General features: G+C 39.4%; 1 protein-coding gene across 5 annotated transcripts in view; it reads left to right on the top strand.

Moving 5' to 3' along the window:
* Positions 1-8,801: 8,801 nt before the first annotated feature.
* Positions 8,802-14,365, top strand: part of LOC148031092 (Inositol monophosphatase family protein) — a 144,800-nt gene continuing 139,236 nt past the window's right edge. For all 5 annotated transcript variants that reach the window (XR_015691977.1, XM_087685670.1, XM_087685669.1 and 2 more), the window contains exon 1: positions 8,802-9,087. Coding sequence is in view for 4 of the 5 variants with exons in the window: in XM_087685670.1 (XP_087541796.1) it covers positions 8,813-9,087 (275 nt within the window). In the remaining variant the exon portion in view is untranslated. The remainder of the gene's footprint in view (positions 9,088-14,365) is intronic.

Raw genomic sequence — 14,365 nt, 5'->3', positions numbered from 1 at the left:
AAAATTAATGCAATATTGCATTGGCCTATTCCTAAAAACGTGCATGAGTTACGCTCATTCCTTGGTCTTACTAGTTTCTATAGGAAGTTTGTACGTAATTTTTCATTACTTGCTTTACCATTAACCAAACTTCTCAAGAAAGGAATTGTTTATCAATGGACCGAAAACCAGCAGAAATCCTTTGACTTACTGAAACGTGCATTAACCAATGCCCCTGTTCTACAGTTGCCTGACTTTAATAGACCATTCTTTCTAGTTGTGACCGATGCTAGCGGATCAGGAATAGGAGCTGTACTAATGCAAGACAATCATCCAATAGCATATTCTAGTTGTAAGCTGAAACCCTCTGAGCTGAAATATTCCACTTATGACAAAGAACTATTAGCAGTAGTACAAGCATTAAGACAGTGGAAACACTACTTAATGGGTTCAGAATTCATGATAAAGACTGACCAGCAAAGCATTAGACATCTACTTAGCCAACCCCAAATTTCTGACCGTCATATCAAATGGGCTTCCTTCATTCAAAGTTTTCATCCTATCATTCAATACCAACCTGGAAAAGAAAATGTAGTTGCTGATGCATTGAGTAGAAGACCTGCAATTCATAATATTTCTCTCATATATTTTGATTCTTTGATTGCTATGAAAGATACATATCATCAGGATATTACTTTTCATTCTGATTGGCATAAATTAGTTCACAATAATTTCATTCCTGTTGATTCATTGTCATATAATGATGGATTTATGTTTTATGAAAAGAGACTGTGTGTTACTATTCCATTCCGATCTTTTGTTTTGAATGAAATTCATTGTCCCCCATATCAAGGTCATAGAGGTATCATATCTACATTACGAATGTTAACTGAAGATTTTTATTGGCCGAATATGGATGCAGATGTATCTAATTTCGTTTCTGAATGTTTGATTTGTCAAAGAGTAAAGAGACATCATGGTAAACAGTATGGATTACTAATGCCTTTGTCTATTCCATCTAAACCTTGGGAACACATTTCTATGGATTTCATTACTGGTTTACCAAATACTAAATCTAACCATGATATGATTTGGACAGTTGTAGATAGATTTAGTAAGCAAGCATATTTCATTCCACGTAAGAAAACTTTAACAGCATCACAACCAGCACAGTTATTTTTTAAAACTGTTTTTACTAACCATGGATTGCCTAAAGTGATTATTTCAGATCGTGATTCTAGATTTTGTAACAATTTTTGGATTACACTGTTTGCTAATCTAGGCACAAAGATTGATTTCTCATCTGCATTTCATCCAGAAACTAATGGACAAACAAAAGCCACAAACAGCACCATTCTAGATCTTTTATGTGCATATACTATCTCTAAACCTCAGACATGGGACACTCATTTGCATTTATTACAGTTTGCATATAACAATACACCGCACACATCTACAAAGAAAGCACCTTTTGAAGTCATTTATGGATATAGATTGTCTACACCTGTTGCATCTTTGTCTAATAGAATTCAGAGTGCTGATGATATTGCTAGTATGCATAACAGTATTTTTGATGAGGTTAAGGATATGATTGCTAAAGCCCAACAATCATATACCAAACAAGCCAACAAGAAAAGACAAGCCATGAATTTCAAAGTTGATGATTATGTTTGGCTGAGAATAGAAAAACGTAGACTGCAAAGTGTAGATAGACATCCAGTTGTCAAATTAGCTCCCAGATTTTATGGACCATTTAGAATCATTCATAAAATTAATGATAATGCATTCAAGTTAGAATTACCATCTCATTGGAAAATTCATAATACATTTCATATTAGTTTATTGAGACCATTTAGAGGCCAATTACCTATCCACCCTGTTTATGAAAACCCACCTTTATTAGAGGAAGAGACTGAAATACTTGAACCAGAACCCATCATAGACACTGACTATATGACCACTAGAATTGGCCGAAGGTATTCTAGATATCTAGTAAAATTTAAGAACCATCCTGTAGAGGAAGCACAATGGATGCACGCTAGAGACTTAAATGCTTTCCCCACTCTGTTAGCTCCACATTGAGCTAATAGCAATTGAGGTCAATTGCTATCCCACCCCGGGGATACGATGCCAGGAGGCATATTCCACGGTGGATTCCGTGAGGTTTTACGGTGGATTCCGTAAACTTAGATGACCGGGGCTCATACGCAAAGAGGATTCTTTGTGCGAGAAGTTGATGGGGACGCCTGTCCTTTTCGGGCGTTTCATTAATTTAGTGTGTACATGGGTGATTCCATAGCGGGTGATTCCGCAAAATACATATTAAATTAATAAACGTTTATGAGTTTAGAGTGCGCACTCGTAATAAATTAAGGTTAGGATTTATTTCTAACCAGTTGATTTATTTATGTAGTTGAAGACTGCTAGGTATTCACTTTTGTCGGTTTAATTGTATTATTTTACTAACGATTGTGAATGCTTCAGTTGATGTGTAGAGATAGCAGCAGTGGCGGAGGAAAGCATTGGAGTTTAGCGAGTATTCGACATATGGATTATATTTTGATAGGCGCCACGCCTATATTTTGTTATGTCTATTGAGGCATTGATTATTGATTATTATTTTGTATGCGCCTATGCGCACGGATATGTTATTTCTATTTGGACATTGTGTTGGGCGTGCCAGACTCTATGGGCACCGTCCATTAGCTTTATTTCCTATTTTTGTAAGAAAGCAAACTCAAAAGCTAAAAGCTTGTCATATTTTTGTAAATTGGGCTATTATTGAGCATGAAGATGGAAATATACATAAAATACATGCTTTGTGAAGCGCTCACACAAGGCATGGGGGGAGATTGAACCCAATTTGTCTCTTGCTTCTTGTCGTTCATGCTTTTACATTGTTTTTTGTGCAAAAAGGTAGAGTTCATTGTTCTTGGGGACCTTCCGGGATTCACTACGTGAGCATACAGCGACCGATCTGCGCACCAACCTCAGAGAGATGGAGGCAACTTGTGAATTTTTTTCACCGAGAAGGGGTTATCGGCAACCCCTATCTAGTAACAAAAAATATTACATCCCCTTAGAGAGATGATGGAGGGGAGTTGTGATTCAAAGCTCGCTCTCTCTCTCTCTCTCTCTCTCTCTCTCTCTCTCTCTCTCTCTCATTTTTAATGAGGAAACTACTACAACATTCAAGTGGATAAATATTTTTTCTAGTTCACATAGGAGATAAAGAGAATTTCAAACTAGATGATGATATTGAGTCTCAAAAGTCATGCAAGTTAGCAACAGGGAGACTTCTCTACATGCATAACTTGGTATCCTTCTATAGAAGTATATTTGCAATGGTATCTTGTCGATGTGTTCTCTATATGAATGGTAGGTTCATGTATGGGCAATTGGAGAAGGAAATGTTACAAACTATGCCAAGGAAATGAAGGGATTAGGTGCACCTAAAGGAGGAGTAGCTCATATATAAGGATCACCAGATTGAGCAGCAGTGGAATGAGGAAGTGTACCAGAGATGTCCTATCTTCCTTGACTACCTAAAGGTGAATTTCCCTCCAACGAGAATGCATTATACAAAAAATACTCAAAGAAAAAAAGGTGCAAGAGACATAAAGGATCATAATTCCTGGTAAGAAATTCCACATGTATTCTTTAGAATATGTCACACTTTTATGTCTTCTTCTAAAGAAATAATAGCTAGTCGTATAAGAAAGTGATACCTCTAATGCATTTGTTATCATAACTCATTCTTTGGTAAGAAGTTAGGACGAAGCCACGGTTTCTAAAATGTTTTGATGATATTAATTGGCCACACTTTAGCCCTACAATACTATTACTTGTGGATGATAGCATAAAGAAGAGGCAATGTAACCCACCTAACTCCTTTACATTTCCATTTACATTTCAAGAAAATCCCATTGATACCATCCTCTTCAAACACATGCATCCCTGTTTGATTGAGAAAAATCCCTTGAATACCATCCTCTTGGAATACATGCTTCCTTGTCTAACTAAGCTAGCAAGTTTTCATAGGGGACTCTAGAAGTTTGTCAGGGAACACCCATTTCACCCTTCGGCAATGGAGCTAGATTGATATTTAATGTTTGTAATAAATATATTCATTTGCTTTGCATGTAGTAGTTCACTAACTTGAAAATGCATTTGTGGATTTAATATATTTTTTGTAGTTTTTATAGTAAGTTCATACAGTATAATGTGAAATATATCAATATATTAAAATATTTGATTATCAAAGTTTAGAGTTTAAAATGAAGAATTCTTGAAAGGAATAATAGCTACAAGTAATGAAGCAAATGAAGCTATATTTTACAAAGATTGTGAAGCAATTGCTTGTCTAGTGTAAATGAATGAATAACTTCAATATGTATGTAAGCCTAATCAAATGAGGAAGAGAGAGAGTAACGTGCAAGTATAAGTGGATGTGTCTATAGTTTGCTTGTGCATGCATAACTAAAGTACTAACACATCAAGATGTAATTATAAAAGTCAATATGTACTTTCCCATTTATATCCATGTACATTAGATAAGTTATTGTTCAATGGCCACAGACTAGTGTGTCTCTATATACATCGCAATGTTCAAGTTCTTGAAAGTATCTTTAAAGCATCTTATATCAAGTCTCAAATCTCTATTACAATTCCAAACTACCAAACACAAAGCCTCATAGGCTGTGCACCATCATGTAGACCAACACTCTATAATGGTCACTCAAGTGTGGCGTGTGCTCTCTCCTATGTGCTACTTGGGTGGAAGTAAGATCCTCATGTAGACCAACACTCCGTAATGATCACTTGAGTGTGGCATGTGCTCTCTCCTATGTGACTCTTGGTGGAAGTAAGATCCTCATCTAGGAATATTTTTTCTCCTTTGAGTGCTTTCATGTGTGTCAAGAAAGCTTTCTTCTTATTAGTATATTCACAAATTTCAGGACTAGAACCTTCCCTTGACTATCCCCATCTTTACGAATGTGCCGTGCACCCATAATGGGCCCCTTTGTTGCCTCATTTTACTGCCTAGTAACTTGTCATCCTCATGTGGGGTGCCTTTCTCAACCCACCCTACAACCCATACTCGGAGTGCACATATCTTTCTTTTTGCCTCTTTCTCAAGTGTATCATTTATCATTTCCACTTTATCTTGGAGAGAGTGAGAGAAAGAGAGAGAGATGAAATGATATATTAATGTTTATAAGAGGCTGAAATGACCTGTGAAACCATACTTACAATCATCTATATGTTGATACACTTGTCTAAAAAAAAGTAAATGTAAGTGTAAATCAATAGCAGAAGAAAGGAAAAAGCTATAAATAAAAGGAGAACTTTAGTTGATAAAGAGAGTTCTACATGATGCTATGTCATGGGGATGTGTGTGTGTGTGTGTGTAGAGAGAGAGATATATATATATATATATATATATATATATATATATATATAAACATCTCTAGAAGGCCAGGATGGCCTGTGAGACCATAACCAATACAACTGGTATCATCATCTCTCATTAGAGAAGAAAAACAAAATTATGTCTAGATCTACTTGATAAACTAAAATGAGAAATGAAAAATAAGGGAAGAGTATAGAGTATCTCCCTCTTAGTCTATGGAATCCACCAAAACTCTACTAGCTATCTCCAATTGAGTTAGCATGGTAATCTTCATTTGCAGCGAGCAATTGTGCTGCAGATGTGTCACATATAAGCATGCCTACGTTGCCAAGCAGGTACCCTATCGCATGTCAGTAGGAGATGTAGTGTCTAAGGTGGCAGTGGCAGGGGGGTTAGCTATTTTGAAAAAGTTTGTAACTACTCTCTGGAGGGGTGGACGTGGTAGGGATTGGCTTTGATCTTGCAACAATGCTACTTTGCACTGTTGGAGCTCCAATAAGAAAAGACTCAGACATGTGTGGTCCTCACAGTCCATCACCCGTCTCAACGGTCCAAAGCCCTCCTTAAAGAGGCAATGGTAGCGGCCTCGGATATCATAGACAAATGTAGTGTTTCTCCATCTCTAGCTCCCATATGCAAAGCTAGCATATCCTCTCATTTGCTGCAACATGACTCCATCAACTTGTCTCAATCATTCGCTGATGCGATGAGGTGCGGATCTGTCCAATAGCAACTCGAAGCCCATGAGAGAGTTAATCATCCATATATCTCAGCCTCACTATGAAACCATCATGGGAAAGCTACAAGAAGTGACACTGGTATTGTACCATCTTCCTACCTAATGAGAAAGAGTACTTTGACCAAGTCCTCTCTCTCTCCACTTTAGTGATGTCTGCTTTGATCACTCTATTCAACTCTGAATGGCTAAGACAACTCAAAGTGGGGCAATCCATGCTGTAATTGAATGGTGTCAATCTGTCTATATTCATGCCATGCAAGTTCATCCACATGCTTATATGTGTGCACTAACACTGTCTATCTCCCTTTGTTGCAAGCTGTCTTGAAGAATCCAAAGCTAGCCTAGGGTATCAGTCTTTAGGTAGCTCCCATATCCTTTGGAGGAAAGTGATTGCCTGGAATAGTGCCTCCACTACCATGGGTGCTGCACCCAACTTTGCTTGGATGATCTCTTGTGGTACTAAGGCTTTCACCCTTATCATACATGCTATTATCATGACCAGCGGTCTCTCCATATGTTCCCAACCATCATAATGTTGTGCTTCAGGTCCGTTACAGTCCATGAGAGGCATCCGTCTAATATGATAAAGGCTTGGACTCCAAATGGCTACTCCATAGAGTAGTGTGGGCATAATTAAAGTGTTAAAGAGCCACAATTTGGTACGGGGCTCTTGGAGTTGTATGTGTGCACACTATCACTCTAGATGCCCAAAGCTACATATGCCTGTGCAAGCCTAGCCTTTGAAGCCTCCTTCCATGAAAACTGTGGCCCTTTGAAAGTGACCCCGAGGTATACATATTGTCTAACCATTTCCACTGGACTGACTGTCATACATAAAGTGATGCTCTAAGTGTGTCACCCAAGTTGCTGAGTGGTTAAAAGACCATAATTTTAGTGTTTCCAAGATTAACCTTGAGACCTTTCTCTTCACAAAACACATGCAATGCATCCAAATGTCATTGAAGCCCCTTAAGTGAATTTGAGACGAGCATAATATCATCTGCATATAACAAAATTGGTATCAATACCCTTGCCAAGTTGGCTTCCATACCACCCCATCTCTGTATGTAATTTGAAATCTCGTCAATGTACAATCCAAACATCAAAGGAGAGAGCGGACAACCTTGCTTCACACCAACAGTGCTAGACATTGAGTCTATTGTGCCTCTAGGCACTCGTACTCTACCTGTCACTATCTCATACAATGTATAAACACACCACTGCATATTCACTAGGACCCTAATGGTTTGCAACCTTTGCACGAGTCTTGCACGTGGTACCATATCAGCCCTCAACATGAATATATGGTCCAATGTATTGTATCCTTGGCGGAAGCCAGCTTGTCCTACAGATTGTATCCCCTTTGTTTCCGTGCACCAACTCAACTCATGCTCCACAATAGAGGCATATATCATCGCTAGCATATGGCCAATCATAATAGTGCGGTAATTGTTAGTGACCAATGGATCTTTGCTCTTAAAAATTGGCACTATTGTGTGGTCACACCAACTTGCTAGAAACCCCTCACATACAGCTCTATCGAAGATATTTGACAAGATAGGGGCCAATGCATAACATGCATGTGCAAAATGTTCTGCCCACAAGGCCATTTTGATCATGTGCTCTCCCATTATTTAACCTCCAAATGGCATACCGCACCAATTTTTTCCATAAAGAATCCACATTGTGTTGGCCTAGAGTTTGATGGATAGGGAATTTGCTCTTGTGATGGAACATCATACAGTGCACTAGCATGTTCATGCCATACTGTAGGACTGAATTGGGGTTTGTCTACCATGAAATTTCCTCCATGCCTTCTTGCTGTCCCTGCTAAAAAAGAGCTGATACATCTCAGACTCTAGTGTGTGTGTGTGTGTGTCCATGAGAGAGAGAGAGAGAGAGAGAGAGAGAGAGAGAGAGAGAGAGAGAGAGAGAGTACGCATGGGTGCTTGTGCTAGAGAGCGAGCTCTATGCATGGTGTGTGCACATGCGCGCGCGTGCGCACACACACACACACACAAAAGGAAAGGTCTTTGGCACATTTGGCGCACTTGTAATGCCTTCATTTTTAAAATTTGGTCTCAGGTATTTGTGGTCTTGTGGCTTGTGTTTAAGGTTTCTTGTTATGGGGGATCTCTTTCTCCATGGTTTCAATGGACCTCATCATTCTTGATATGGCTATTTCTTGGTTGGATATTGTTTGCTTTACTCCACTGTGCTAGTTCCATGATATTTTTGTGCTATGTTTTGGTAGCCTTTTGGCTTGACTTATGATTGCTCGGATTGTCATGGCTGGCCACAATGCTTGATGTAAATACTTTCATTCAATTTAACGTTCTTCACAAAAAAGGAGAGTGAGAGAGAGATATACACATGGCACCTTGTTTCGACTACTATCATGTGCTCGAGGTGATAAGTGGTGAGGAGGAAAAAGCTTTTATGAATATGTAGAAAATATATAAAAGAGAAGTCAACTATGATCGTCCCATTTCAAGGCAACACATCTTTTGATAATTGCAGAACCTTGTTAAGCTATAGAAAATCCAACCTTTTGTCCTCCAAAAAGCTTAAAAAATAATTTGACGTCTCATGTGGATTTTCTAACAACTTTTTTTACTTTTCACTTATCTGGGCAAACTTTAGTGTGCATATTCAAGAGAGTATTCTCCTGCTCAGACGGTATGAGAACGTTTTTCATGAAAGCCGAGCCGGCTCAGAGTCGTTTGCCGAACTCGGACGGCTGCTACAGAGGCTTAGAGGGACCTTCAGCTTCACGTAGGGTAAGCACTACGACGATGGCGTCACGCCTGGCAACACCTCATCGCCCTCTCCTGAATCGGGCCTTCAAGCGGAGGGACGTTGGTGCTATGGCTCTATTTTTCAACAGCAGCCATGCCGGAATCTTACTTCCCCAGCGCGTGCAGTGTCGTCGCCGTGAGGCCTCATCTCCGCCTAGGTAGTGCACCCACACGCATTGGTTGATCACAGCTGTAATGATGGAAAGATAAGTTGGTTGTGACACATACCTCTCCTCCGATAGTGATTGTACCTGAATGCATTTATCCTGCACATGGAGTCGTGAACGACGTGATGACACGTGTAGCGTTCTACGTGGCTTCTCGTAGGCTTGAAACCTGGCCAATGACAACTATCCCGGAAAAGTCCGAAAACCGGATAACCTGTAAACAATTTCCGTTAGTCAAGAACATTTGCAACAAATTCTGCATATCTTGTACATCAAATGTTGCACAGCATGGAGCAATGAAGCTTTTTGAAATGAGAGAGAGAGAGAGAGAGAGAGAGAGAGAGAGAGAGAGAGAGAGAGATTGGCATCTTGCATGGGCGTGCTACTTTCTAGGCCTCATGGTGGAATATATTGAATTTGACTCAATCATTCAAAACTCCAAAGTCTTTTCTTCTTACCCACTCCATTGCATCATGGTATTTAGTGCCTTCCCCAGTCTAGAAAGGAAGCAAACTCCTCACAAGGAGAAGGTTTGGCTTTGTCTAGGTTGCTTGATTGATTTGACAAGCATGTGCAAAGGGATAAATTTAATAGGATGGTGAGACTAGGCTTAAAGACTATTTAGGATACTGTTATTCTTGGCTAGGCGAGGGTTTATTCTTTCCGCCATATTCGCACCAGTTCTTTGAAGTTTCTTGAGGTTGCGGTTGGTTTGGTCAACCTTTGAGCATAGGCTTTAGAGGCACTCTTCCTTGCTTGCTTTTTAGTCCTCATTGTTGTGGTCGGATTGGACCTTTGTGTAACCAAAGGATTTTTTGAAATGATCAGCTAATTAGATTTACCACAAAATTGTCGAGGATAAGAGATGGGTCACTTAGAAGGCTAATAAAGTTTGGTCTACTCATGACAATGCATCTAAGTAGTGTGATTGCCTCCTTTATCTATGGAAGACTAGGCTTCCTTATCAAGGGTCAATTTTTGGATGGAGATCTCTTATTGGGGTTTGCTCACTGGTGATGTGCTGTGGGCTCGCAAGATCTCTCGTGGTAGATGTATTTTTTGTACTACTTGTGATGAGACCTGTGCTCATTTCATCTCGTCTTGTTCCCAGTTCCAGAGTATGGACCTTATTGACAGGTCAGAGAATGCCCATCCATTCTTGGGTCTTGGGCAAGGTGCCGTCCATGGCTAGGTTACAATCTCATTATCCTTGCCTCTTTCAGTTCATGCGATGGATTGGTCTTTGGCACATTCAGTGGACTTGCAATGCTTTTATCTTTGATTCAACCTCGGATATTCGTGGTCATGTGGATTGTGTGTGAGACTTGCTATCATGGTAGATTTCTTCCATGGATCTAGCCCTACCGTTCACACTCTAGGATTCATACACTAAGATTCTTACCCTAGCACTCACTTCTACCCAACCCCCACCCACTTCAACTTCTATCCACATACTTCAATCCAATCACCCCTATTTACCTACTTCTACCAACCCACCTCTACTCACCTACAAAAGCTTCTATTCTAAATCCCACCATTGCCACCCACTAACTACTACCTACTCCCACCCATCTACTTCTACTACTCATTTCTACTCACCCACCCCCCTTCACTTCTACTCACCCACATCAACTCTACCTACTCACTTCTAGAACTTACTCCACTACCCTCAACCCTAACCCACTTCTATACGACCTAGTTACTTCTATCCATATAATCCAACCCATTGCTACCCTACTCACTCCACCCCTATTGTGCCCACTTCATGATCCTCTTCTTTTGTTCTTGTAGTGTGTTGTTTTTATAGCCTTTTGGCTACTTGATTGTTTCTTGCCAGTTTGTTGGGCTTGGCTTGTTGGAGATGGACACAGGAGCTCAGCTTAAGAGAGTGAACACAATAGAAGAGAGAGAGTGTGGTCATAGTTCGATTCTTCATTGATTGCAAGTGAAGTACTAAGTATAAAGTACAAAAGTATAACCCTTAGACTTTAGGGTTGGCTAAGTGACTTACAGTGCATTCACACATAGATGTGTGTAATGTGCGGTAAGTGACCAAAATGTGTAACATAAATACATAGATGAAAAATAATGTGAATGGGAAAAAAACCTCTCTTATGGAGAGTAAAAAGTGCCTCAATGTCCTACATGTGGATTGCTGACACTTCTGTGTGAGCATAGGCATGAGTAAAACCCAACAAATCCCCTTGGAGTGATAAGTAATCAGCATACAAGGATCATCCACCAAAGAGATCAAATTTAAAGCATTGTGAAATGCTTCAAATTTGTCGCAAGGAAGAGCTTTGATAAAGATGTATGCCATATTGTTGTTGATAGGACAATAGACAAGCTAATATCCCCTGCATGTAGCCTCTCTTTGACAAAGTGATAATGTATCTCATGTGTTTCGTATGTGCATGAAATAGTGGGTTTCGTGCCACTAAAATGGTACTTTGATTGTCAGTAAACAAAGGAGTAGAGTGTGTGACAGATACATTAAGGTCAGCCAATAAATGTCCTGACCATATGCATTCAACTGTAGTAGTGAAACTTGCCTTGTATTTAGCTTCACAAGACAATGTAGCAACAATGGATTGTTTCTTGCTAAGCCAAGAAATGCAAGAAGAGCCAAGAAAGAAACAATTTTCACTCGTAGAGTGACAAGAATCAAAATCTCTAGCCCAATCAGAATCATTGTAAGCATATAATCGCAGTGGACTCCCCTTTACATAAAGCAATTCAAGAGTTCTAATGCCCTTCAAGTAACGAAAAACACGCTTCATAGCTTGCCACTATGATATGTGTGGGATGTGCATATATTTGCTCAAGGTTGAAACTGCAAATTCAATATCTAGCCTTGTGTTGCATAAATAAATAAGGGATCTAGTTGTTGGAGCATATGTATAAATGTTAAACATATCACTGTCATCATGCAAAGATAGCTTAAGTCCAGTCTCCATGGGTGTGCTTATTGGCTTGCAATCCTGGAAGCCAAATCTCTCAAGGAGTTTACCAATATAACCGAACTGTGACAATCCGATGCCTCTAATATCATGAATAAATTGAATGCCCAAATAGTAATGCAAAGGCTCCAAATCTAACATATCAAAAGTTTGCTGCAAATTTTTCTTAAATACTGAAATTTGACCAGCATGTGGTCCTATGAGCAGAAGATCATCCACATAAAGACAAAATGACCAGCAAGGATCCCTGTCTTTGTATACATAAATAGTAGACTTTGACGGGCTGTTAATGAATCCTTGGTTGAGCAGAAGATCATCCACATAAAGACAAAATGACCAGCAAGGATCCCTGTCTTTGTATACTCAAATAGTAGACTTTGATGGGCTGTTAATGAATCCTTGGCTGAGTAGGAATGCATCAATTTTGGCATACCAACCTCGTGGAGCTTGTTTCAAACATACAAAGCCTTCTTCAACTTACATACCAAGTATTCGGATCCTTTAACTGCAAAACCCATGGGCTAATGAACATGCACTTCTTCTTGAAGTTTCCCATGTAAAAATGCAGTTTTAATGTCAAGCTAATGCACAATCCAACCATAATGGACAGCCAATGCAACCATACACTTGATAGTGATCATACGGGATGTATAAGCAAGTGTCTTCTCATAATCAATGCCTTTCTTTTGTGCACAGCTTTTTGCTACAAGTCTGGCTTTGTGCTTATTAGTGGATCCATGTGCTTTTCGTTTCAGCTTATAGATCCATTTGGTATCAATGGCTTTATTTCCAACAAGCAATGTAACTAAATCCCATGTTTGATTATTGCGCAAGCTTGTAAACATGGAGTTGGATCAGTTTAAGCTAGCATCGAAGCATTTGCGTGCTTTCATAGGGATTTTGAGCTAGTTTTGCAAGGCTCTGGTTTGCAGCTCTTCAATGATAAATTGAAGGCTATTTTCTTGTTGTTGACTTTGTTTGATAGCAGGGAGTCTCTAGTTGTTTCATTGAGTAACAACCTTGCTTTAACCTTCGATGGTGTTAGGGGTTCTATTCTCAATGAGGAGATTAGAAGAAAGTTTAGTGGACAAAACAATGGTTTAGCCTATCATCTTAGAGGTAGGTTAGAGAAGAGGGGTAATGCAAGACATAAAGGCAAAAGAAGGAGTAAAGGCAAGGGCAAATAATAGGATGTTACTTGCTATTAATGTGGACGTAAAGGGCATAAAAAGCCCGATTGTCGCTACTACAAGAAAGAGCAAGAAAGAAAGAAACAACAAGTAAAGAAAAAGAAGGATGACAGCTCTTCCTTAAAAGAAGTTGCAAAGGCAAATGTTGCATCTAGTGTGGTCATTAAAGAGCTCTTTGACACTAGAGAGATACTTGTTGCAACCTCATGTAATGATGTAAATGTTATGGTAGTAGCAGGTGATATGCACATTACTAAAAAGGAGGTAATTGATGCCTTACTTTCAGCCCATGATGGGCTGACTCAATCATGGATAGTGGAGAGCGATGTCTCTTTTCATGTTACTCTCTCTTTGGAGTCATTTTGTGAATACAATGCAGGTTGCTAGGCAAGGTTTACTTGGGCAACAATTATGCATGTGAAATCAAGGGTGTAGGTACCATTCACTTGGCCCTTGAAAATCGTCAATAGCTGATTTTGCAAGATGTCAGATATGTACTTGGCATAAAGAAAAGTCTACTATTAGTTGGCCAGCTTGATGCAAGAGGGTATTTTACTACCTTTGGTGGTGGATCTTGGAAAGTCCACTATGACTCCATGTTGATTGTTAAAGGCATCAAAAGGGGGACTTTGTATTATTTGCATTATAAAGCATTACCTGGCAAGTTTTTGGCTATTGCTGAAGTTTATTCATAGATGGAACTTTGGCACAAAAGACTTGGCCACATGAGCTAATGTTCGGCAACAGTTTTGGGGAGAGGCTCTTAAAACTGCAGTTCATGTGTGCAATCGCTGTCCCAATTGTGTATTGGAAAATGGCATTCCTGAAGAGGTTTGGTTTGGCAAACTTGCTTCATATGACCATTTGCATGTCTTTGGTTGTGATGCTTGTGTGCATATTCCTATAAATCAGAGGACTAAACTAGACATGAAATCCATCAAGGGCATCTTCATGGGATATGGAGATAAGGGAGAGATGGGATATAGAGTTTGGCTTCCTCAGGATAGTAATATAGTATGTAGCTGAGACATAGTATTTAATGAGGCAAAGTTGCTGAAAAATGCTACACATGGTGACCTTGACAAAAAGAAGGTCAAATCTTAGTATGAATAGCTAGCC

This window comes from Lygodium microphyllum, chromosome 9 (genome assembly GCF_053477565.2).
Source record: "Lygodium microphyllum isolate KBCC chromosome 9, Lygodium_microphyllum_v1.1.10, whole genome shotgun sequence".
In the NCBI taxonomy this organism is placed as follows: domain Eukaryota; kingdom Viridiplantae; phylum Streptophyta; class Polypodiopsida; order Schizaeales; family Lygodiaceae; genus Lygodium; species Lygodium microphyllum.
The sequence above is the reverse complement of the archived record's forward strand: the minus strand, read 5'-3'. Positions and strand labels throughout refer to the sequence as shown.